The sequence below is a fragment of the Syngnathus leptorhynchus genome, chromosome 22, assembly GCF_054491065.1.
Source record: "Syngnathus leptorhynchus isolate UIUO chromosome 22, UIUO_Slep, whole genome shotgun sequence".
NCBI classification, from domain to species: domain Eukaryota; kingdom Metazoa; phylum Chordata; class Actinopteri; order Syngnathiformes; family Syngnathidae; genus Syngnathus; species Syngnathus leptorhynchus.
Window position 1 is genome coordinate 5,938,466 of NC_141216.1, and position 23,793 is coordinate 5,962,258.

General features: G+C 44.2%; 3 protein-coding genes across 6 annotated transcripts; 2 read left to right on the plus strand and 1 right to left on the minus strand.

Annotated features, from left to right (window-relative positions):
• The first annotated feature begins 1,610 nt into the window (after nt 1-1,610).
• Nucleotides 1,611-8,873, plus strand: LOC147039694 (cytohesin-1-like). Its single transcript, XM_085903131.1, has 12 exons — nt 1,611-1,821; nt 4,132-4,214; nt 5,081-5,145; nt 5,348-5,414; nt 5,557-5,675; nt 5,817-6,010; nt 6,086-6,234; nt 6,507-6,618; nt 7,020-7,096; nt 7,164-7,235; nt 7,316-7,470; nt 7,740-8,873. Exons 1-12 carry the CDS (start codon nt 1,794-1,796, stop codon nt 7,816-7,818), a joined length of 1,200 nt encoding a protein of 399 aa, XP_085759257.1. The 5' UTR covers nt 1,611-1,793; the 3' UTR covers nt 7,819-8,873.
• pgs1 (phosphatidylglycerophosphate synthase 1) lies at nt 7,665-15,446 on the minus strand. The gene is made up of 11 exons (XM_085903130.1): nt 15,295-15,446; nt 14,342-14,537; nt 14,029-14,106; nt 12,269-12,356; nt 11,988-12,177; nt 11,737-11,915; nt 10,661-10,857; nt 10,103-10,394; nt 9,780-9,928; nt 9,570-9,690; nt 7,665-8,534 (listed from the first exon to the last, which is right to left on the minus strand). The coding sequence occupies exons 1-10, from the start codon at nt 15,426-15,428 to the stop codon at nt 9,571-9,573; spliced, it is 1,623 nt and encodes a 540-aa protein (XP_085759256.1). The 5' UTR covers nt 15,429-15,446; the 3' UTR covers nt 7,665-8,534; nt 9,570.
• Nucleotides 9,315-21,499, plus strand: socs3b (suppressor of cytokine signaling 3b). Of its 4 annotated transcripts, XM_085903133.1 has the most exons (5): nt 9,315-11,481; nt 12,769-12,865; nt 14,032-14,129; nt 17,583-17,868; nt 18,451-21,499. In XM_085903133.1, exons 4-5 carry the CDS (start codon nt 17,740-17,742, stop codon nt 18,964-18,966), a joined length of 645 nt encoding a protein of 214 aa, XP_085759259.1. In that variant the 5' UTR covers nt 9,315-11,481; nt 12,769-12,865; nt 14,032-14,129; nt 17,583-17,739; the 3' UTR covers nt 18,967-21,499. The 4 variants fall into 4 exon arrangements, with proteins under 4 accessions (XP_085759259.1, XP_085759260.1, XP_085759258.1 ...); XM_085903134.1 differs by lacking the exon at nt 9,315-11,481 and having other exon boundaries at nt 12,278-12,865; XM_085903132.1 differs by lacking the exons at nt 9,315-11,481; nt 12,769-12,865; nt 14,032-14,129 and adding exons at nt 14,136-15,515; nt 16,591-16,769.
• Nucleotides 21,500-23,793: the final 2,294 nt, after the last annotated feature.

A 23,793-nucleotide genomic window follows, 5' to 3' on the forward strand; every position in this document is an offset into this window, starting at 1 on the left:
ATGTATGTATGCGCACACGAGTGGGAGAAAGAGTTGGTGTGCATGTGTGCACGCCCATTTGTCACCATCACTTCCAATAATACTTGAGCAACTGTTCAGAGTGTCATATTGGATGTCCATGTGATAGTGTATGAGCGTGGATGTTGAGAGTCAGGTCAAGTGTGTGAGCGGTGGAGAGAGAGTGAGATGAAGAAGAACATGCTTCTGGAAGAGTCCATCGCAAAGTGATGGTGTCAGTGGACGGAGACAAATTCTGATGGTGCTGTGAGTTTTCAACCAAAGAGGGATTGCGTTATGGGGAGTGTCAGCGAATTGTGCGCTTCCAGTTTTCAGGCGTTTTTACGCCCGACGATACGAGCTCTGGAGTCTGCTGCTGCTCCTGCTACAAAAGGTGAGTAATTGTTTATTTTAATTGTCACGAGTAAAACAATCTGTGTAATAGAATAATCACATACTGTTGACATAAAATCAAAACAATCATTCCCAAAAAAAAAAAAGCTAGGTGTGACAGCAATCATATTGTCGAAAGTCAAAACTATAATTACCAATTGATTAGATCCTGGCTGGCGTGATACAAAAAAAACTGACATAATCACACACAAAATCTCAATAAAAAAATGGTCCTTAAATTGTGTGGCATAACTACATAACACTGATGTAGTCAAAACAGTCAAATTGAATTTAAACACAGTTTATCTTCATCCCTCATGTGAATATCAGGGCAACATGTTGCAGCCGTTGCCGTGGTGATTTCCAAAAGTGCGTGTGCGTACCATGCTGTGTTTAGTTCATTTGTTTATTTGGCATTTTGTTGTTCACGCACACGCATGAGTCAGGCAAAAACCTGCGTGCACGAGATGGTGGGCTCCATTTGAGAGCGTGACGCACATTCGTCATCCTCTCAGGCCCAGAATGGATCCTCCTCTCAAGTGGGTGCCCGAGTGGTACCATCTCCACGATGGCCCATCGCTCTCGCCTTATAGCCTTATATGTCATTTCACCTCATTCAAACTCCATTAAAAGAGATCAAAAGAGTTCTAGTGGACCTGGATATTATTTGTCATTCTGTCTTGTTTTACTACAAGGTAAAACCGAGACAAGTTTGCTCCACTCAGAGGTTAGATTTCATCTAAGATCATTTTCTTTGTCAGATTCAGGAAAAAGGCCATTAGCAAGTTCCTGAGATCTTTCTTTAACCCATCCTCATCATATCCTGTTGTTATCGTGTCCAAAATGGCTGATTAAAGTGCACAGCTGCAATGCTCTTTGGCTCCTTTGCTTCCATCCGAACACATCCAATACAACAGCTGCATCCTACACAGAAAATGACTGAAAACGTTTTTTTTTTCTTCATAATATATCTGCTATAACTAAGTCATTCAAATAATAATAATGTGTATAACTGGCTATTTACCTAACTGTGGCACAAAAAACAAAGAAATTACTTCTTGTTTGATCAAAATGCAATCAATTAAATAAGCCTATATAAGCTATATTCAAATCTATCATGATGAAATGAAATTGTTTGAATATATTTAACTTTTTATTTTTATTCCTCCAGTCAGATATTGAGTCAGATACAGTCGGCTTCTGATTGGCTGTCTCTGCTGAAGTCACGCCCCCTCGTCTGAGCCTCAACACCGGCTGTCTTGATGGAGACCGTTGTCAAATTTTCACTCCATCCAAACGCTTGTACAAATCCTCTTTTTAACCTTTAAAGTTACTCAAAGTTTTGAATTCTTGTCCCATTCGGGCCTTGCTTCATCTGCGGGCTGTTGAACAGCGACGCGAACATGGTTTTAAAGTCGGAAGACGGCGTCGGTAAGTTGCCTTGGGGGTCCTTTTAATTTGAGCGAGGGTAACAAAGTTAGCTCGGCGAGTTGGGCTAATTAGCAGCTAACGTGATGTAATTCAGAATACACCATCAAAATAATCATTCGCGTTTTTATAAAAGTAAATAACTCGTCTCCGACTGTGTCTATAAAAGCTCTTTGTGGCCACAGAAGCAAGCCATTATTAGTCAACTTGGACCGAGGCCACACTTGATGAGGTACTGTGCTCATTTATTAGCACTTTAACCACAGCATCCATTTTGAGATTTTTTTTCTTTTTACGTCGTTAAAGGATGTTTTTTGACATCAGGACTTTGTGTGACGTTTTATAAAAGTTGATGTTGTGCTATGTTGTATTGTTTGTCTCATTTTATCAAAGTTGATCCGGCAATTTGTGTGTTAACACAAAACAAGTTGGTGTGTTAAAAAAATAAATATTGCCTTGTTGCTAGGGAAATTAAGCCTATAATGAACACACGGGATCAACAGAATTGGTGCAGCTCTGTTGGTTTGAAACAGGAAATGTTAAAAAAAAAAATATATATATATATATATATATATATATATATATATATATATATATATATATATATATATATGCGTATAGCAGTTGCAATAGTATCTCTATTGTTCACTACACAAAGAGCAGCGTTATTTTTATGGCAGGTGTTTGTGAGGTTGGGTCTTCCTGCAGTTTATGTAGATTGTGCCATTTGTCCTGCATCCAAAACCAGCTCCATCTCATTCCTCATTCTTTCTCTCTGGCCACATGTCTGCTGTGCTGTGTTGAATACACGTTGGACTTTCTGTTGATGAATACCTCCCAGTCTCCGTGGGGACTTCACCGTAACCACTGGATTATATCACGCCGTGCCCAGCCAGTTAGCTTCGGGGCCAGCTGCCGTGGCAAAGACAATCCTCGCTTTATGAGTGGAGCGAGACGACCAAACGCATCATTTTCTTTTCTTCCCAAATAAACCCGCTTGGTCTCGGGTGCCATGTCAGCTGCGTCTGAAGGTCCCAAAGGGGTAGGATGGACAAGACCGGGCTCAGCCGAGAAGGCGGCGCAAGTTTAATTTGCGGTTGCTGGCATGTGATGACCACCACTGTCCGGGCTCCTCGTTCTGGTAAAAACAAAAATTGTTGTCGTGGCGGGAAGAGAATTTCTCGCTGAATTTCAATAGAGCCAACAACATGGAGACCCAAAAGCTGTTTTGCATACAAAACTTATGATAAGAGATAAACATCATTTGGAACACAGTGTCGGTTAGGGCAATTCATTTCACACCAATATACTTTTTGACTTTATTTCACACCTCACACTTTATTTGCATGACATTCAGTCAGAAGAAAATGTCTTTTCCCACCGGTTTAGGCGGCAAACTTGCTTCGGGACGTGAGCCGCTTGACGATTGTTGAATAAATCTAATTCCACTTTCGGCTCATGATGCTCAACTCGAAGGTCACGCTTGGAGGGAGGAGATAGACTCAAGGCGGGGGGCGGAATTGGGGGAGGGAGACGTTAAAGGGTCTCGCCCCTTTCTGGCTGTCTCACATCAGTCTGTTCTCCCATGCTGGCCATCATGTGGAATGATCAACTCTCAGATTAAGACAGGTGGATGGGATCGGATTGACTCTTTCATGGGTAAGAAGCAGCTTGACATGTGATAGGCGCTAACATTTTCCAAATTGATTTCATTCATGTTTTTGTGCGTGTGAACTACTATGACAAGAAGTCCCGCGACACGAACAAACACGCTAAGTGGCCTGTTGTCTCTTCTGTTATAACTTTGTCATTTTAAATGTGCCTCTGTCAAGTGTTTTGCACATTTTTTTTTTTTCCTCACAAAGATGTGCTGTTATTTTTGTCCTGGGTTATAATAAGAGCAACTTCAGTCTGGTTAAGTACATCTGTCTGGGAGCCGTGTGCATGTGTTTGCCCTTTTTAGAAGGCATGTAATGCCGCATTCATTTAGCCAGTGGAGAAAGTACCAACCACCGGATCACAAGGCAAAATCATTGCATTGAATGCCAACACCGGGTCAAAGTGACACTTGCACAATCAAGATGGAGCTAATTTAAGAGCTGTCGTTTGGTCTCTTCATGGTTTTGCATTTGGAAATGGTTAGATAACTGCAGTGTTTTTTTAATTTTTTTTTAATTGTATATTATTGAGATTTAGATTTGCATGGATGTGGATGGGTGGGGTAATACATAATGGTGACAAAAAGTTACCATAGCAACCCAGAACAATCTCTTTGTCAATTTGTTGTATTTATACATTCTTGTTGGCCCTCAGTGCCCGATGACCTCAGTCCAGAGGAGAGAGAGGAGCTGGAGAGCATCCGCCGCAGGAAACAGGAGCTACTGCAGGACATACAAGTAAACACAAACACTAATGCACATATGCACACAGTCTACCTCGTGGCAAAACGTGACCGATCAGTCTCACTTTTCTGCGAAACTTAATGTTCTGCACAGACCGGATAATTGCGGGAAGGGGATAGGTTGCACGTTATTATTTTTTTCCCCATAGAGAATAATCCAAAATGAAATAGTTCATTCTTATTCGAGCGGATTTTTGAAGTAATGTTATTAACTGCCACTCAAGTGTTAAAAGAAATGAACACAAAATTAAGAGAAAGCAAAAAGCACTCACAGGAATTGAAATGTTTCTTAGTCAGTCTTGAACCTCACTTGTCTGCTTTTAAGTGTGACTTCCACGTGCCCTCGGGACAAATGGGCAATAGGCCGTCAAATATTCCAGTAATGGAGACACGGGACGCCGCTGCTTTATAGGGAGAAGGGGGGGGGGGGGGCATTTGTAACCAGGGTGACACAGACTGGACTTATTTACTTGGGGTGGGGATTGTGTCTGGGCAGTTCCTAATCGGAGATAGTCCTCATCCTATTTTTCTCCTATAATGTTTTTGCTCCTACAGGCTGTCGTCTCTTTATTTATCCTCTTTTTCTTGCCATTCCTCGTCACTGCATTCCCCCTACTTGCTCCATTCTGGGCCAACTGTCAGGGGGCTGTTGAAGGAGGGAGGGAGAGGGGGGGGGGTTGTCTGGCCGAGCAGACTTGTGATTGTGGGTCAAAGCGTGAGGAGAGGGGAAGCAAGGTCGCCGGGCTGAGCCAAGAACAGGTGCTCCGGCTCCCACAGAGGAGTTGAGAGAGAGTTGCAGGGTTTCACTTATCTATGTTTGGATGTTTTTTTCCCTATGTTCTTTTCTTTATGCTCTTATAGAGGCTGAAGAATGAGATAGCCGAGGTCACCAGTGAAATTGATAACCTGGGTCTGACTGAAGAAAGGTAAGAGGTTTTTCTCGAAACATTTTTGTGTGGGTGTGCAGACGATGAAAGGTGACACCCCAAATTCAGGGCACCATTTTGTCTGCTTATTTGCGAGTGGCCTAGTTCCATTTCAACTCAACTTTATCCAGATTTGCATTTTGACACTTGTACATTATCATGGATTTTGTATGACATCTGATTTTATTTTCTGCGTCATTAGGAAAAGCATGCAGAGGAATAAACAGATGGCCATGGGCCGGAAGAAGTTCAACATGGACCCCAAGAAGGTGAGAGTAGTACATGAAAGATAATCAATAAAATATTCTTCATATATTTGAGATAAAAAAAAAAAAAAAGAAACTTTTGTTTTCACAACTGCACATTTGAAGCAGTAGCTCAATTATGAATGTATGCATATGTAACATTAAGGGGATCCAGTTCCTGATCGACTGCTCGTTGCTGAAAAACACTAGTGATGAAATCGCACGCTTCCTCTACAAGGGCGAGGGCCTGAACAAGACGGCCATCGGCGATTACCTCGGAGAGAGGTCAGTGGTTTTTCGGACGCTACCTTCAGACAATTCTCCCATCTGGAGCACATCTTTGTCCTTTTTACAGCCAGTGATGCTGGTTACTCATTTGAGTCACTGATTAATAAATCTGTGTGTGTGTGTGTGTGTGTGTCGCAGAGACGATTTCAACATTGAGGTGCTGCACGCCTTCCTCCAGCTGCACGAGTTCTCTGACCTGAACCTGGTCCAAGCCCTGCGGCAATTCCTGTGGAGCTTCCGGCTTCCCGGCGAGGCGCAGAAGATCGACCGCATGATGGAGGCCTTCGCCCGGAGATACTGCTACTGCAATCCCGGCGTGTTTCAGAGCACGGGTGAGTGGGCGAGATTCAGCCTTGGCATTCTGATGGGTCTGCACTTGTAACAACGAGGACTTTCTATTCCCGCAGACACGTGTTACGTGTTGTCCTTTGCGGTCATCATGCTTAACACCAGTTTGCACAACCCCAACGTGAAGGACAAACCCTCCGTTCAGAGATTCACAGCCATGAATCGAGGCATCAACGACGGCGGAGACTTGCCAGACGAGCTTCTCCGAGTGAGAGACTTAACTTTCCCTGAACTTCCATCGTTTTGTTTATTCCTGTTGTGCCAGGGGACTGTTGTCATGAAAAACTGGATAGAGAATCCATCACGTGAATTATATGGTAGTAGAAACGGCCAACTAAAAAAGGCATCTGCTGACAGTAGTTGAGAAACTTTTTGGAATGTACGACATTTATCCTAATATTTCTATTGTGCTGCAGTGCCACTATCGTGAAAAAGTGTATGAGCTTGTGCGTAACGCTTTGTCTGGCTCTCTGTGTGCAGAACCTCTTTGAAAGCATCAAGAACGAGCCCTTCAAAATCCCGGAGGATGACGGCAACGACCTCACGCACACTTTTTTCAATCCCGACAGAGAGGGCTGGCTGCTCAAACTAGGTACGCGTTTGCCGGGAGCGCCACCTGGTAGATTCTCTTAAGAGAAACTCTCAAGATAGTGTGTGAACGCCAGCGGGCGTGACTGGAAAAGAGTTGACTGTTTTCTTTCTCTTCTGTTTTTTCTTTTTTATGAAACCAGGAGGTAAGTACCGCCCATCTCGGCTTTAACGCACCGATCGCTCTTGCCTCACCTCACCGCTGTGTGCAAATTAGCTTTGAGCTCATGCGCTAGCACCCAAACTACGTCACGCTTCCATCTCCCATGCTGTGCTTTTAATCTTACAAACGCTGGCTTCTGATCCCCTATTTTAGTGGGAACATCTTTTTTTTTTTTTTTTTTTTAACCTGCTTTAAACGCAAATATGAAGGATCTTCACACCTGACCTGTCGTTGGTCCGCAGGCGGTCGAGTAAAGACCTGGAAGAGGCGCTGGTTCATCCTCACAGATAACTGCCTTTATTATTTTGAGTTCACAACAGTAAGTACACTTTTAATAACATTTTGCGCCAATTACCCTAATTATGAAATGTCTTTTCTCCTCAAAGGACAAAGAACCCAGAGGGATCATTCCCCTGGAAAATCTAAGCATTCGCGAAGTGGATGACTCAAAGAAACCGGTAAACTCTTAGAACTATGCGAGCCGGATGTGGTTTTCAACCAGCTCACTGGCGCTCTTCCTCCTCGTCCCGTTCCCAAGAACTGCTTCGAGCTCTTCATCCCGGACCACAGAGATCAGGTGATCAAGGCCTGCAAGACGGAGGCGGACGGCCGCGTCGTCGAGGGCAACCACACTTTTTACAGAATTTCCGCCCCCACCGCAGAGGAGAAGGATGAGTGGATCAACAGCATCAAGTGAGTTTTATGAGTCGTCTCGTTGTGATTGTGCTGAATCAATTGTAGCTATGGCATACTTTAACCGTATTTGGTAACTGAAGCCAAAATGATGCCGTAGAACCATGTGACCCGTGTCGTGGGGCACGCAACCTTGTAAGATCCCATCTTAAATTGTAGTAGCCATTTATATATAGAACAGAAACAAAAGTCAGTTGCACAATGTGATTAACCTTTATTTAATTTTAAATCCTGGTCCCCATGCCATGTCCTTCATGTGCCTCTTGCAGAGCCGCCATTAGCAAGGACCCCTTCTACGAGATGTTGGCCGCTCGCAAAAAGAAGGTTTCCTCCTTGAAGGGCGTGTAGTGTGCGCAAACACACTCAGGTTTGACTGATGAGTGGTGCTGGAAAAAAAAAAAATCGAGCTCAAACTGTCAAATCAATGAACCACTGTTGCACCTTCAACTCATTTCCTTTTCTTTTTTTTTTATATGCATACAGTATGTTTGAGGACCATCCTCTGCCTGTTTTCGTTTGTTGCCTCTGTGGGTGAGAAGCTGACTGAGCATTTTACATTTCATGAAAGTTGATGGCACAAAAAAAGAAAAACTGGATCTTTTCATATTTTGTCCCTCACCTCCCAATGCTTTCAAAGCACAATTCGTGGAACTGGTGATTGAAGGTGTTGCTTGGTATTTATTTGTCCTTATTTATTGTTTTGTCTGATTAAAAGTTTACAACCAGGTTCTTTCTATATCTGCATTCTTTGGCGTGAATTTCACAGGAGGGCTTTCACACATAACCCCACACTTTTTTTTTTTTTATCATACAAAAGTACATCTGTAATTGAACAATGACACATTCTTCTCCTTCACAGTGTCCAACATTATCTTCTTGAAGTCTGTTTCATTTCTCTGACGCAGAAGATCTTTTTTGAAATGTATTATGGATGTGAAACAGTATGTATATATGTATGTGTGTGTGTGTGTTTCAATTCCTGAAACATGTTGGCAGGGATACTCAAGTCTGTCTTTGAAATGTGCAGTATCAGCAGAAACGGCATTGCCCTCGATGCTCTCCATCTGCGTAACGACAACACAGACACAAGGCTGGTGAGGTTTTTAAAAAAAAAAAAAAAAAATTGAACTTGAAGCCGTGAAAGACAACATGAAATGTCTGATTGTCCCAATGTCTGTGACAATACCTGTTTTCACCACTAGAAGGCACATGACTCCAGGCTGGAGTCACAAAGATTTTCTGCCCCTGTGGATTTCTTACACAAAGCCTGGATTGGACCCAAAAGAACTGTGCTCTTAACAATAACACTGTCCTGTCTCTCAGCAGATGATAATGATCTTCACAGTTGTCTTTTTTTTTTTAATTATTTGGTGCAAAGGTATTGAGCGCTGCCTTTTTTTGTTTTTCCTGCCAGGGACAACAAAATAGCAGAAGCAAAACACCGTGTCTAACAATGGCTCCTGTTCTGAGGTCATACAAAGGTAGATGCTGTTTTCTTATCAGATTTTTTAAAAATGCAAATTTTGAGAAGATGCTAAAAATATATCTATATTTTAAAGACATTTTAAACAAAATTATTTAAGCATAAGTTTGGGTAAAATGTGATAAACCTCAAAACAAAGTTTTGGAACCGACTCAAAGAATTTTCTTTTTTTCCCCACAACTTACTGTGGTCACATTGTTTGTTGCCACGCACACCAAACAGTGTTGCCGATAGTGGAGGTAAGCCTCCAAAAATGGCGGTCATAAATAAATGTGAGCGCGTGAGTCAAAACAAGAAGGGGTGAGTCAGCCGTGGCGCTTTTTTGGGTGGGGGGGGGGGGGTGTTCTGCTGGGAAGACGAGGACAGGGGTTCGGGACGGGCCGCAACGACTCTGGAAGTTGCTTTAGAAAATTGCCGGTTGGATTCTGGTGACTGTGCATCAGACCAAGACTATTAATCATTTCCATGTATGGATGATGTCACAGAAAACATTCAAGCAAGCCAAACTCCAAAGAAGTTTCAGTGTACTCTTCTTTCCAGTGCATGCTATCCCCCTGCCAAGCCAAAAGGTAAGCTGAGCTGCAATATAGGTACTCAAGAACGTTGATTCTATTACCTTAGAAGAAGTTCTTGATGAACGGCGTGACCAGTTTGACCCAAAGCTTAACGTGACGGTCTGGCTGCTCAAATGTCAATCCAGACACCTCTGAGGACCGCCGGTATAACATTTCCTGCTCCTGTTTCATGACACAAGACGGTCAAATGCCTAAATGTGACTCCGTTGGAATGTCGTCTTACTGGGGTGAGGACGGCATAAAAAGCAGACCTCTCGCAGTTGGTCCTGCAACTGCTCATTCTCTGTGATGATGGCGATCTGGGCCTCCAGGTCGCGGTGAACTGAGCGGTAGCCAAAATTCGGGGAGCCGATTAGTGTGAGACATGGCCGGTCCTGCTCTCTGAGGTAGTACCACAGACCTGGAGGACGAGACAGAATCACCATATAGGCTTTATCAATGTGGACTGGGATGGATGGTACTCGGTCGGAGGATCTGGAGAAATAATGAAATTGCAATTTCCCTCGATATTGTGATTGTGATGTATTTTATTTTTATTTATTTTTTTCAAGGTCCAGATTGAATATGGAGTCACCTTTGGCATGGAAGGTCCACTGCGGCCTGTGGTACTCGTGCAGTTGCACGCGGCCCTGCTGGCCCAGCTGACGCACGCGCTCGTAGAACTGCCTGGCGATGTGCGTGTAGGCGTCGGGGATGGCGCCGGCGACGCCCTTGGCTCCGAAGAAGCCGTTGACCTCCGGTGAGGCAGTTAAGATGCGGTAGCCCGCCCCCGGCCCCAGCACCAGATGCATGTACGTCCGCGTCAGGTTGAAGTAGCCCGATGTCAAGTAGATGGTGGAGTCCGGCCCCGCGTCTCGCAACAGACGCTGGAGAAGGCAAGATGGTCTTTGTTCTTTTTTTTAATGACTTTCCTTACATTTATTTGAGAACATTATGGAAAGAGTTCTGATACATTGTGCAAACGAAGCTTGCAGTGTTGACGCACTAGTTTACATTCCATTGCGCTGGCGATTGTTGTCTGAGTTTATGCCCAGAAAATGTGACCTAACTGTGCTCAAATATTCCGCTGTTAGTCATCTTTTGACTCTGTGAGTCACACGCGCAGGGTTACAAACACGCCACTCTCGCCCACCTGTGTGACCTGCTCGTCCACCCGGATGCCGAGGGGCTTCATCTGGACCAGAGGGAACACCCAGGTATCATTTTCTTCCTGTTCCTCCTCCTCAGTGTGCTGATGCTGGCTGAGGAGTAGCTGCTGGCGCACGCGAGCCATGTCCACCACCTCCATGATGTGCTTGCTCGCCACCGCAGAGAAATCCTGCCTGTCACCTGGTCGTCATGGAGATCCAAAGAGGGTCAAGACAGCCGAGCATGTATTGTTGGTTCACGCATCATACTAGAATAAGTTTTACACAGCGCCTCACTTTCTTACAGTATTTGTACGTTTTTTGACCTTATTCCAAAATGAATGATTTTTTTTTTTTTTAACTATGCAATACGCTGGAATAACACGAAAAAAATTTGAGATTATTGCAAGTGTATTAAAGTAAAAACAAAGTGTCAACACATGATCATAAGTATTCATTCTATTTTGGAATGGAATGAACATACAAGTGAAAAAGTCACACGCTTTTACCTACTTTCCGGATGCTTTGTTAATAGCCATTGTGGTTTTTTTATTTTTATTTTTTATTACTCATTACAAAGTAATTAACAGGTTGGGTTTGCCTTCATTTTGGCTCATTTGTTTACTCATCTATGAGGAAATGCCAATTGTATTTTTTTTTTTTTCAGTTAACTTCATGTTTGTGTTTTCTCCCAGGGGGCATATCATCCTACAGCATCATTGTAACGTCACAATTTACAATGCCACTCCCGGTGTTTGGTTTCCAGCAGACATTATGTCATTTGCAGAGGTGGCATCTTTGAAATCTATATATTCCGGTTATGCAAGTAAGTGAGTGCGTTTGGCAAACTCTTCATTAGGTACTCTTGTAAACTTGTAATGAGAGAAGCAAAACTAACAATGTGTTATATAACACTAGAGGCATCCAGGATATATTTACAACTTTTTACTTCTTCCAACCTTATTCCAAATTGAAAAAAAATATTTCTCATCTCTCAAAATTCTCCACACATCACAATCAGCCTTATGGCAACCAAAATAATATCAATCATCAATCAAACCGAAAACAGCCGAGCATTTACCTTTGTATGGGTGTACCATGCCATCCTGCATGGCCACCGAGTCATCGGGCCCAAGCTGCAGCGAAACATCCCCGACAGCCTCCACCAGCTCAGAGAAAAAATCCGCAAGTTCCCCACAGTCCTCCAGCAGGACGTAGCGGTCCTGACGATTAGTGAAGTAGGAGTCGCTCAGATTGGCCCTGGAAAAAATACATCCAATTTGATTGATTTATTGTGCCTCCATGCACCAAAAGATAAATGCATAGACCTACCCGCTAATGATGAAGCTATCGTCAAAGAGGTAGACCTTAATGTGCTGCACGCCGATGGTCTCGTTGAAGCGCTGCGGTACCAGCATCCTCAGCAGGCCCCTCAGGTCGGGAGTGTGATATAAGGACACGCGCATTTGCGAGGCGAAGCGCCGCAGCAGAGGCAGCAGCATGGTCCTCGAGTTCACCTGCCCTGCGGAGAGGAACAATCGGGGGAGGATGAGCCCCCACCTCCTTTTGTTCCTCTGGTAGACTTATTCGCGGTGACGGGGACGACCACTGACCTCGAGAGCCTCGTGTATAGTCCAGCAACACAGAGACTTTAAGGTCGGGCGCGTTTTTGTTTTCCAGCGCTTCCTGCATGCAGTCCACCTGCAACATAGTAACAAAAAGCACTAAGAAATATACAGCAGTCAAAACTTAGGTTTTCAAAAATTTCCTTCGGGGTGAAGCACTACATGTCGAGAATGATTTAGGCTTTACTCTTCTTTGGATAAATCAGAGAACCTCTTAGTAAAAACTTGAGTCACTTTGTTCTTGCAAGTTTGGGGGTTTTCACGTCACGCTGACGGACGAGGTCTACGTGCACTTTTCTGTTCGCTCCATGCCCTTGGGTTTTTCCAAACACGACATAACACAAATTACCAAATGATAATTGCAAGCTGACAGGTTAATAATGTTGTTGTGGTGCTTTTAAATGTAACAAGCAACATTATTTGTTATGGCAATATCTGTCCTGTTTAGTTTATTTGGTTGGTTTGTTGTTTTTTTTTTTGCTTTCCAGGCAGCCTGGAGAGGAGCATTTTATAATGATGACTCAAGTAGCACATCTGGTGCCCAAATGCATGCAGCCAACTCCTTCCTCTTTCTAGCAGTGACACGTAGGTACACTCCCCTGAATGTTAATGCTTTATCTTAGCCACACGGTTTTGCATGCCTCCAACTTAGTGGGAAGGCCAAGGCGCAAAGAGTGGAAGTTGTTGTAGCCGCAAAGGAAAGCAACCACATATGCAATCCAAAATTTATTTTCCAGGTTAGCTGTTCTTTGTGTTAGGCGGTGTTTCCTAACCACAGTGTTGTGACTTTGGTCCCCCCAGAGTCACACACGATTTTTTTTTCTTCATGCCAAAATTCTTTACTAACACAGCCCACCCATTTAATCAAGTTTTGTAAAGTAAAAGATTTCTCTATTATGTATTGTATTGTGTGATATGCAGAACCAGACAGGTGGTGGCCATTGGGACTTTCAGGAAAATGTTTGAATTTTCCTAAACCGATGTATTTCTCAAACTGCACAACAGTGGAGCTCATCATTGTTTCAGTAAAGTACTTTTTTTTTTTTTGGTTTGCCTGATATTTGTCCTCAATTAAACTCTGATGTAAAGTACCGACGTGGAATTGGGGTGGTTGAAGTTGACGCAATGTTGTACTCGCAGAATAACAGACGGAAACTCCCTGGCTACACCTTGTTAAAAGTACACCGCAAATGTAATTATCTGAATGGCGGTATTGACGGTTTCTTATCATATTTGCACGTCGTCACAATCTCATACACGACGACGATCATGCCTGGGATTTCTTCAGAGGGGGAATGACTCATCCTCAAAGATTTTGGCAGCGACGCCAGCTCACTCGGATTCTTTTCGCCGTGTGACTCAGCGTACTTTTTGTGTATACGTGCATGTGTGTGTTTTTCAAACAAAAACAAAAGGAAAAGAGCTGAATGTGAACATCAGCCCAGACTGTGGTTTTCATACTGTTATGCTGGGCTTCCAGGCATGGAGAACAGCATGCCAGCACAGGCCGGCACCGGTGTCCTTATACCCGTAAAACCTCAACACTCTGCAGTCATTGATTTTGGTTGGTGCCGGGAACGTTTTCATTCTGGACCTCTTGTGCTAGAGTGAACCGGTGACTCACTTTTTCTGGCATCTCTGAGGGCTTCTTTGGCCAGGGCCTGTGTTTTGATATTGCTCTCACCTGCCCAAACTAAAGATGGCCGTTCTCTTGAGAACACACACAGTTAACACCACGTCTCTCTCACCAGGTCCTGTTCCAACTGACCCGTTCCCAAATACAAGGAAGCCAACACCACACGTCTCTTGGCGGTCCTGACACGTGCCTGATGGAGAAGAAACCCTGAAGGTGAGTATGTAGCACGAGATGTGAGCGTGAAGTTCATCAATAGATGTAAGATGATTCATATAGGACATTACTTTCAAGAGGTGCCAAAAAGACAAGTTACATTCAACAACTTAAATAATTTTACGACAATTAAAGACGACGGAAATGATTTCCTCAATTAGTTGAAGTGGAAGGGGAGGATGACAAAACTCAGTATTTGTCTTCCAACTGACCTTCAGCGTCTGGTAGAACTGGTCAGGCGAGGTGAGCACGTGGACACGTGCGCCGTTGACCCGGAAGGCCGGTACTCGCTCCGCCATCCATCGGAAGTGGGCGTGGAGGTTATGCGGCGCGCCTGGCGCAGTAGCGGCGCTCTCTGGATCGGGCTCGGCTTTGGCCAGCAAGGGCGCTAAAAGCAGAACGGAGGAGCTGCGCCAACAAAAATGTGAAAATTTATTAACCCGAGATAGAATGCTGAAAGCCCATGCCTCTGTGCTGAATATTAATGCGAGGATGGAATACGCAGGCTAAGTAAGACATGTCTAATTTGACTCATTGATAAATTTGTGTGCCAAAAGCAGTTTCTAATAATTTAGTCGAAAAAATAGTAATAAATGTGATTTTGTATGGGGGGGGGGGCTACTGTATTATAGTGTAATTACAAATAGTCATTTTTCATTCATTTTCCGATTCAATATGGCGGTTATTTGTTTACATTGTATACGTCACAATGTTGTTGACTTTACAAACTGGGCGGGACACACAGGGAATCCAGCCAATGCCATCCCACAGCATAACAACCAATCAGGCATCAGAGCGCCGCAGCACTGGGAGAGCCGATGATTATCGAGGAGAGCCGAAAAATAACGAGTGTCGTTCTGAGCATTTTAAATAGCTCACGAGTTCTCCCGATCAACGCAACTTCGTGAAACGATGATCATTAGAGATCATTTTATGGAAAACACATTTTTGTGTCTTTTCGTGGGGATATTTGGGGGGGACTCGAAAGGACTCCAGCCAGGGATAAGGACGTTTAAAGCTTACAGCAGCATTTAAGTGGCACACAGTGTTACCACATTAGCATTCAAAGGCTGCAACTGCTTCTGTCAACGGGATGCCTATCTTACTCCACGAAACGTCGGATTTCTCTCTGATTTCGGCATTTTATTTGGACATCGTCTCTTACCCGCCTCGTCGGTCCCGCGCGCGGAAGAGCCGATCGGATATTCGCGTGAAAACCCCGGCCAGGGCCGGCGAGTACACGGAGTACACCAGCCTCCTCCACGACATGGGGGCCGCCATTGCTATCCCAGTGACCATTTGAAGAAAAAAAAAAAATAAAAACACGCAAAACTTTATTGACACAAAGCGGTGGACACTTGACAAGATAACCTGCGAAGGCTCCCAGTGAGTAGAACAAGCCGGCAACGTTTGACACAATGATAACTTGAGTAAATGTCACACAGGAGGTATCAGCCTCAACCGGATACAGTATTTGCATATTCTTTAATAACATTCTATACATCAGCCATGTACCCGCATGCACTTGTCACGTATTTTGCCCTTTACCGACAAAATGTTTTATATATTCTTTTATAAATCCTAATTTTGTGTCTGTTTGCACACTTAATTCATATGCAAAAGAGAAGAAATACGTTTAGATATGCACGTGTATTATTGTAGATGTGGGCTTGTGGTGTATTGTGCAAAACATAGGTTTTATCGAGTGAGGTGACATATACCAAATCTGGACACATGGGTATGAAAATAAATATTTGAAAACTTACAACGGGTACTCTAGCTGGACTGCTATTTCTTATTGACTCAACATTAATATTGAATCAAACCCACTCAATCTTAATTAACTGAATTGGTTCTTAACTATACCTAATAAATCCTAATTTACAAACACATATTTTCTTTTAATAATTGATGAAAAAATGACAATACATGATCATTTCATTAATCAAATAGCTTTTTTTAATCTTATCAGCAAATTATCTTTCCATTTTAAACGTCAAAGGAGAACAAAGGTTTGCCCACCCCTGGATATGTGTAATTAGCCAGCAGTTAATGACAGTACCGTTCAACATGTGCAATGAGTGCGCAAATGTAATGGTACATGTACGCCTTATAACGAAAAAACGCATACAGAGTGATGAATTATCACGATGAATATTTCATGCCGTGTAAAATGCGCATGGAATTGCTCGAGCGGTACCAGGAAGCGGACCCTGCTGCAAAGGTCACCGCGATTATTTACTGGCAATCCGCCAGAGCGAGAGCCGCGCGAGCATGCACGCGTGCCCGCGCGCCAAGATCGTGCGCGCGCGCGGACCCGTGCGTTTACTGGAAGAACCTCAGGACAGAAGGGGGCGGGGCCTTACGATCGGCTTTACTCACTGGAAACAACCTCCGGTAACCTTCCGCCACACTCATACACACACACACACATATGGTCTGTCTACCTCTTGTCCCGCAGACGGCAGCGCCGCCGCTGACGAAGACGACCGTTCTCGGCATATGTTTTTGGCGGAATATTCCGGCGGGGGGATTTTAATGCCTGAGCTAATCCTCCTCCATCTAGCACTACTCTCGGGTAGTTTGCCGAGTGTGTCTTTTGGCGACGAGCTGCGGCGAGGGGCTATATTAATCCGCAAGGTAAGTTACGGCTCGTGCGCAAAGTAGACCGCGTTAAAATATGCTGAAAATTCAACAATGGGTCTTAGTTACTTTGTAGTCCAAATGGTTTGACTGAAATGGCGGCTCCGAGCTGGAACAGAGGTCTAGCCGGGGAAGCCCCCCCCCCCCCCCTGCTTTTCCGTACCCCTACCGCCAGGCTCCAGTCCAGACATGCATGGGGCCCCCCTATCTGTGTGTGAAACCGGAGAAAGGGGCCACTGTGGCTGTAATGCAAACGGGCTGGGGTGAAGGGAAAAGAGAGAGGACAGTGACCCCGTTATTTTTGAACGCCCCCCCCTTCCTTAACGATCGATTGCAATCAGGCTCCAGTTGCTGAATGGGCTGCAAGGTGCATGACAATATCTTATTTAACCCTTACGTACTGTTTGGGATCAAAATTTCTGCCCTGAAAAGTGACGACTTTTCCATAAATGACCCCCTAAATACGCAAATAAATTGTGTAAGCAAATTATTAGCAGTGAGGCTGTTTTTCGTTTTACCGGTGTCAAATCAGTCTTGAGAACTGTCTACGTTGGCGTCATATTTGCCTAGCTTTGCAAAAAAATGTGCACCTGTTGGTCTCTAAAGGGCCATAGGGGAATCTTGAAATAGTACAAATGTAAAACAGCACAAGAATAGTCATGCATCCTACTGTACTACTAAAATTGGCCTACTAAATACTCTGCATGCATGGAAAATGAACCATGTGAAAGGCTTAAGTTGTGCACCATTCATGCATCTGTCCCACATGACTCGCATTGATTTCATGAACAGCATCTGTCTACTGTGCAGGTGTGTCTCTCCCAGCCACTCTCTGGATGCATCCAGCTCCTCTGCCCCCGGGCCCTGGACCCGGTGTGTGACCCCGCCATCCTCCCCTCTGTCCCCCTCCGCGACCGGCGCCTTCCCGCCGCCCGTCCTTTGCCCAGAGGCGGCGGACCGTGGCGCCATGGTGGCCACTCGTCGGCGCGAGCCCCTCGCCATGAGCGGTGGGACCCCCTCGGAGGGACGGGCCCCGCAGTCCGACTACACCCCGCATCACTTCAAGCCATTCAGCTCACATGCACACTACCAGCAGGTTAGTGATTTTTTTTTTTTTTTTTTTTAAACTTCCTTTTACTTCTGTTTAGAGACATCTCCCAGCTGGAATTGTCTGCAAAACATAACATAGAAAATTACATGTCCGTTATATTTAACCAAACTGCATAACTTTGTACTAAGTCCACTAGCTTCACACAAACACATAATAGGGAACACCAGAGATGGTCTAGCAAAACTATTGATACTACTGCGGTAGTTATAAACAACTTATATTTCAACCGAAACACTAACCATACAAGTAGACAAATATGATCCTTTGCAAAAAACGAAAAATATTTTTGCACCTTAAATGAAATCTACATGTAGTTGTTGTATTTTACTGCCTCCTGGTGGCCAAGGAACAAACAACAGAATGAGCAGCACACGATGTCAAAACGACTAGAAACACAACCATTATTTACCATTTCAATCATCTCGCACATTAACTTTCACAAATCATGTTCTGTGATCATAATGATGAAATATTTCTCCCCAAAAAATGCACGCTAATGCAATGAAAGAATTGAAAGAATCCCAAAACTAAGTAAAACAAACCCCAACAACAATTCACTTGTTTCAGGTGATGCGCGCATTGGGTAAGCTCCAGGAGAGCGGCTTCTACTGGGGCGCGGTGGGGGGCCGCGAGGCCAGCTCCCTGCTCCGCTCAGAGCCCCCCGGGACCTTCCTGATTCGAGACTCGTCGGACAACCGCCACTTCTTCACGCTGTCGGTGCAGACGCCACGCGGGACTAAGAACCTGCGCGTCCACAGCGAAAGCAGCGGCTTTTTCCTGCAGCCCGACGCACAGTGCACCCAGGAGCCGCCGCGCTTCGACTGCGTGCTCAAGCTCATCGCGCACTACATGGGGAAGGGCCCCGCCGGCCACGCCGCCGAACCCGGCTCCGGCCGCACCGTTTATCTGATTCACACTGGCGGCGAGCGGATCCCGCTGGAGTTGCAGCGGCCCCTCCTCAACTCTCTCTCGTCCCTGCGGCACATATGCAGAAGGACCCTGAACAACCAGGGCCTGGGTGGGGCCGAACGGTTGCCGCACACGCTCAAAGACTTCCTGGAGGAGTACGACGCCCCCATATGAGCGACCAGACGCTGGGCTCGGACCAGTTCTCGGCGGTGGACGTGACAGAGAGAAGAGGTAAATGGTCAACCTTCTCTCAATGACTGACTTAGACGCCGAGCAAAGCCTCATAGAAGACTAAACAAGAAGAAATATACACATGTTCACACGGGACCAAACTCGTACTTTTTTTTCTCTTTTAATCCAAAACCGGCTGCAAAAATCCACCATGATCTTGCAGATGGAGAAAGCAGAAAAGTAGCCAATGGGATTAAGAAGTCGTCAAGGGAGAGGTATAGTCGTACAAAGAAAAGACACCTTGCGCTTCGAGGAAATGACAGGCAGATGCCCCCACAGTCAAAACGGCGTCGAGTCTTAAGATGTTTTTTTTGTTTGTTTGTAGTTCTCATTTTATAAAACACGTGTGTCCAGGCTTTTACAAATACAGATAAGAAAGGTCTTTGGTTTACGACACAGTTCCGTTTTTATGACAGTGTTGTAACGTGAATTCACCATTTGCAATGCGCCAAATCATTAGTGTAGTAAAGCCAGAATTACTGTTTGCAAAACACAGTCCAATGTCAAGCAGTAACTGAGCGTGCCTTTTTATTTGGCCTGACGAGATTCTCATAGCGGAACACAAATTGGATCTTTTATTGCATGCCATTTGAATCCTAAATTGTTTTTATGTCAGGACCATCGTAAACCAAGGAATTATAGGAAATTAGATATATCAAAATGTCTTAATTTGCAGTACCACCAGAAACTATGGGGAGCAGTGTTGAGATTAGAATAATCTGCCGAAAGGTAGTTTCTAAGTGCCCATCACGATGCAATTTAAAATAACATAATCGCGACACTTAGCCGACAATAACATCACGATTCAGCTCTAATTAATATCCAGGGTGTCCTGAGTTTAGAGCGACTCAAGCCAAATTTTTACACAAGTCCAAACGCACCGTCGCTAACCTATGCTAGCACAGTAGTGGCTGTCACAATTAAGTACGGTAGTAACTGAGTGTGCCTTCACGTGACCATATATTCTAATGAGTTTATCGCATGCCCTTTGAAAACTCGTATATCGGGACATTCGTAAATCGAGGACCTCTTCGGCATGTCTTGGCCCAGTCTCCAGACTGACTGATTGACACTGACTGATATTACCCAAGATGAATTGCGACAGTTGTTATTTCACTATTGAGGCAACCGAGTGGAAAACAGTTTTTAAAAAACAAACAAAAAAAAAAACCGTATGATTTAGTTGCATGCTTTGGGGTAAAAAAAAAAAAAAAAAAAAGTAGCGCCATCTAGTGGACAAACTTGAAAGCCAATACAGGGGCATCCTCAATTTACAAAAGTTTTGTTCATACATCACAGATGTCATAATTTCACAAGATGATTGTCTGACAAACACATTGAACTCATAAATATAAATCAATGCAAAGAAAAGCAGGCACCTCGAGACCTTATATTTTGGGACCGTTATAAATCGAGGGACCCCCTGTACGTGCTTTTCAAATGACGATATATAAATATAACTATATATACACGTACATACATAGATGCATGAGTGCTGCCCCACGAGGTCCACGCACTTATTTAGCGTCCGTATCATTAATTCATTAAAGGCGAGCATTGATTAGTTGATTTAATACGGCGCAGTTGTTAAAAGACTGTATAAAATATTAATAATGAACCCAGACGCATGCTTTTCACACAAAGTATGAGTAGGAACCGGTTACTTTGTTCATTATTAACCCCCACATTTCAAAAGTTTAGCAGTAAGATAAAAGTTTTTTTTTTTTTTATACTCTTTGATGCATGACGGTCACCAAATTAAAGGTGCAATTACGCCTCAATCACAAGGTTTTTTTTTTTAGCACTGGTGGAATTGTATAAATCGATGGTATGAATTTGGCCCCGGACACCGATTTCACTGATCGACCTAAAATATAGCAGACAAGTCTAACATAACAGGACGCACATAAAAGTCTCACGGGACCATATGAGTTGAAGAGCAAGTCGGCCGTTTTGGTTCAAAGCAGCCAATCGTATTGTGACAGCGGGAGAAGAAAACAGTGTGTACTTTTTGTTTTCATCCCACTCAAACCTCTCGGCAGCACGTCTTCCTCTCCCCTTCCAAAAAGGGATTTATTTTTTACTCATTTTAACAGTCATCTTTGCAGAAAACAACAACAAAAATATTTCTTGGAACGGCGCTAGCTAACCTGTGATAGCCTCCGCTGCCGTCCCAAACACTAAAAACAAAACAAGAAAAGTCACACATTTGTGCCGGTGGACCTGTCTGTCAACGTCACGTCATGTGTATGTATGTCAAATTATTTTGTCTTTTATAAAGACTCTACTTAACCGCAGCAGGCTGGTGGCCACTTAGTGTGGCACAACACAAGCTGTAATCTCTCAACAACAGCAACAACAAAAACAAAGCAAGAAGAATAAATAACCCAAAAAAAAAATGGAACGTTGCACATATTTATATTTCTAAAATATTTCAATAATTTATATTAAAGAGCACTATTTTTACAAAAGCCAACTTGCATTTGTTTGCCTATTCCTTTTCACAAAGAGCTTTTTAGCTTAGCTCGGGCTTCCCTTCTTGTGTTAGAATTGTTTTTTCTCCCCCCCCCCCCTCTCCTCAGCTGCTGCAAAGCCTTGTGGGTAAATTCCATAAAGCCAGGCCTATAGGAAAGGAAAGGCGGGGGGGGGTAACAAAGGGATTTACCAGAAGAGCCGTTGCACACTTGGACACAGGCCTTACTGTGCAAAACGTTCACTTTGGGCCGGACCTAACTGGAAAGGAATGCAGTCGGCCTTTTATACATCCTGCCCGAGGGGCTGAAGGAGGATGTGTGTGTCTGTAAAGGGCGGCTAGATACATGGATATATTTGGGAGTGTGTACATGTGTGAAAAAGGGGACATTTCCGACATTAGCCGCACATCAAATGTTAGTCTCGAAGGTAAAGCGCTTTCAAAAATGACGCACTCATCCACGCGCACGCGCACACTCACGCGCATGCACGCGGTTCCCATTCCCTGCATACCTAGTGTTTTGTGTGTGACTGGCTTCCAGGAAAGAGGCACTTTAATTGAGTTGAGTTTTTACGGCTTGCCTGGTGTTACTGTGTGTGTGTGTGTGTGTGTGTGTGTGTGTGTGTGTGTGTGTGTGTGTGTGTGTGTGTGTGTGTGTGTGTGTGTGAAGGGGGGGGGGGGGCCTTGACGTGGAGAAAGAATACTTTTTTTCGATGACGCAAAAAAAGCCCTCAGCTGCGGAGAAATGATGTAAAAGTCATTATGAAGCGCATTCCTGGCACTCAGGCGCGCGCGCACACACACACACACACACACACACACGCACACACACACAATGACAACCACACACACACGCACACACAAAGGACCCACATGACTGCAAACAACTATTCGTTCACATGCAAATGTCGCGCAAGGTTATGCAGTAAAATAATGTGACACCAACAAGATATTTAAAAAAAAAAAAAATAACTCAATTTAATCGGTAAAAAATACAATTTATTAAAAAATATTTAAATACTACTGTAATGTAAAATGCAAATTTAAAAATGTTTTTTTTTTTTAATAAAAGCATGACAATTTAAAAATAAAAATACACTTTGGGATATTTTTATGCCCTTAAAATGTCTATAAAAATCTGAAAAGTTTCCGTCCGTCCTTTTCCTCCTCAACACTTCCAAGGCAAAGAGTGCAAGCAGTCTAATGTACAAAAGGGCTCAGCTGTGACTCAAGTTCTCCACATACCATAATTCTTCCCTGCATCATTTTCGCCAAGTCAGAGTCTTTCCAGCACGAACATTGAATCGTTTGGCGGCCCTAGATTTTTTTTTTTTTTTTTTTTTTTACTTAACTCCACTGTTAGGTCACAGTATAGGTGGAATTGCGCAACAGCTCGCTCACGTTTTCAGAATAGATAATCAATGTTGACTTTAATTCAATCGAGTCATTAATTTATTGAAAATGTGTTTCAAAAATGAAAATCAGGAAAAAAAAAAAAAACCTCGCTCCGTCAACTCCTAAACTGTCGTATAAAAATACGCAAAAGGGGGCTTACTCTGAGTGCGCCCCTGCGACGAGCGCTCCGGCGGCACTCTTCCAGGAAGAGGCTTTGCTGATTGTTTCTTCCAGGAAGGCCTTTTTTGTTGGCCGATCAGCGCTTATAGGAAAGCCGTTCGGGGCCGGCCCATCAGCGCCAGTATTGTCACAGCCGCTTCTGATAAAGCCCGAGCGGCTTCCAGGAAAGCGGAGATTTACCCTCCAAGCATTCCATCATTCCTTCAGCGCCATCTCTGCGCGCGCAAAGTGAGGGAGGCGGGTGGGGGGGGGGGGGGGGGGTATAATAAGGATGCGGATCAATAAAAACCATATGGTGAGCATGCACACGATGTATCGTTGAACGCGCGCAATCTTGTGCCGCCGCCAAGTGTTGACCTGCAGCTCGCTGCGGTCACTCAGCGACCGCTCTCGCTTAAACCGCATTACTATTCCGATTTATTTGTAGCTTTTTCCCCGATATTCTCGTGTGTGTGAACTTTGCTCGCGACGGTGGGATGAAAACCATCCGGGATGCTGGGAAGGCCGGGAAACTCCACTGAAAACAAACAGAGCATCCCAGTCCGAAAACTTTTATTCACCTCCTCCCTTTCTTCTTTCTTAACGTGAGGGGGTCACGCTTCGTGTTCCCGTTAGAAGAAAACAGGGGGTCCTTTGTGTATGTGTGTGTGTGTGGTGCATATCAAGAGCCAATCACTGTGTGGTACAGAGACTGAGCCCCCCAAGTACTGCTGGTTTATAGG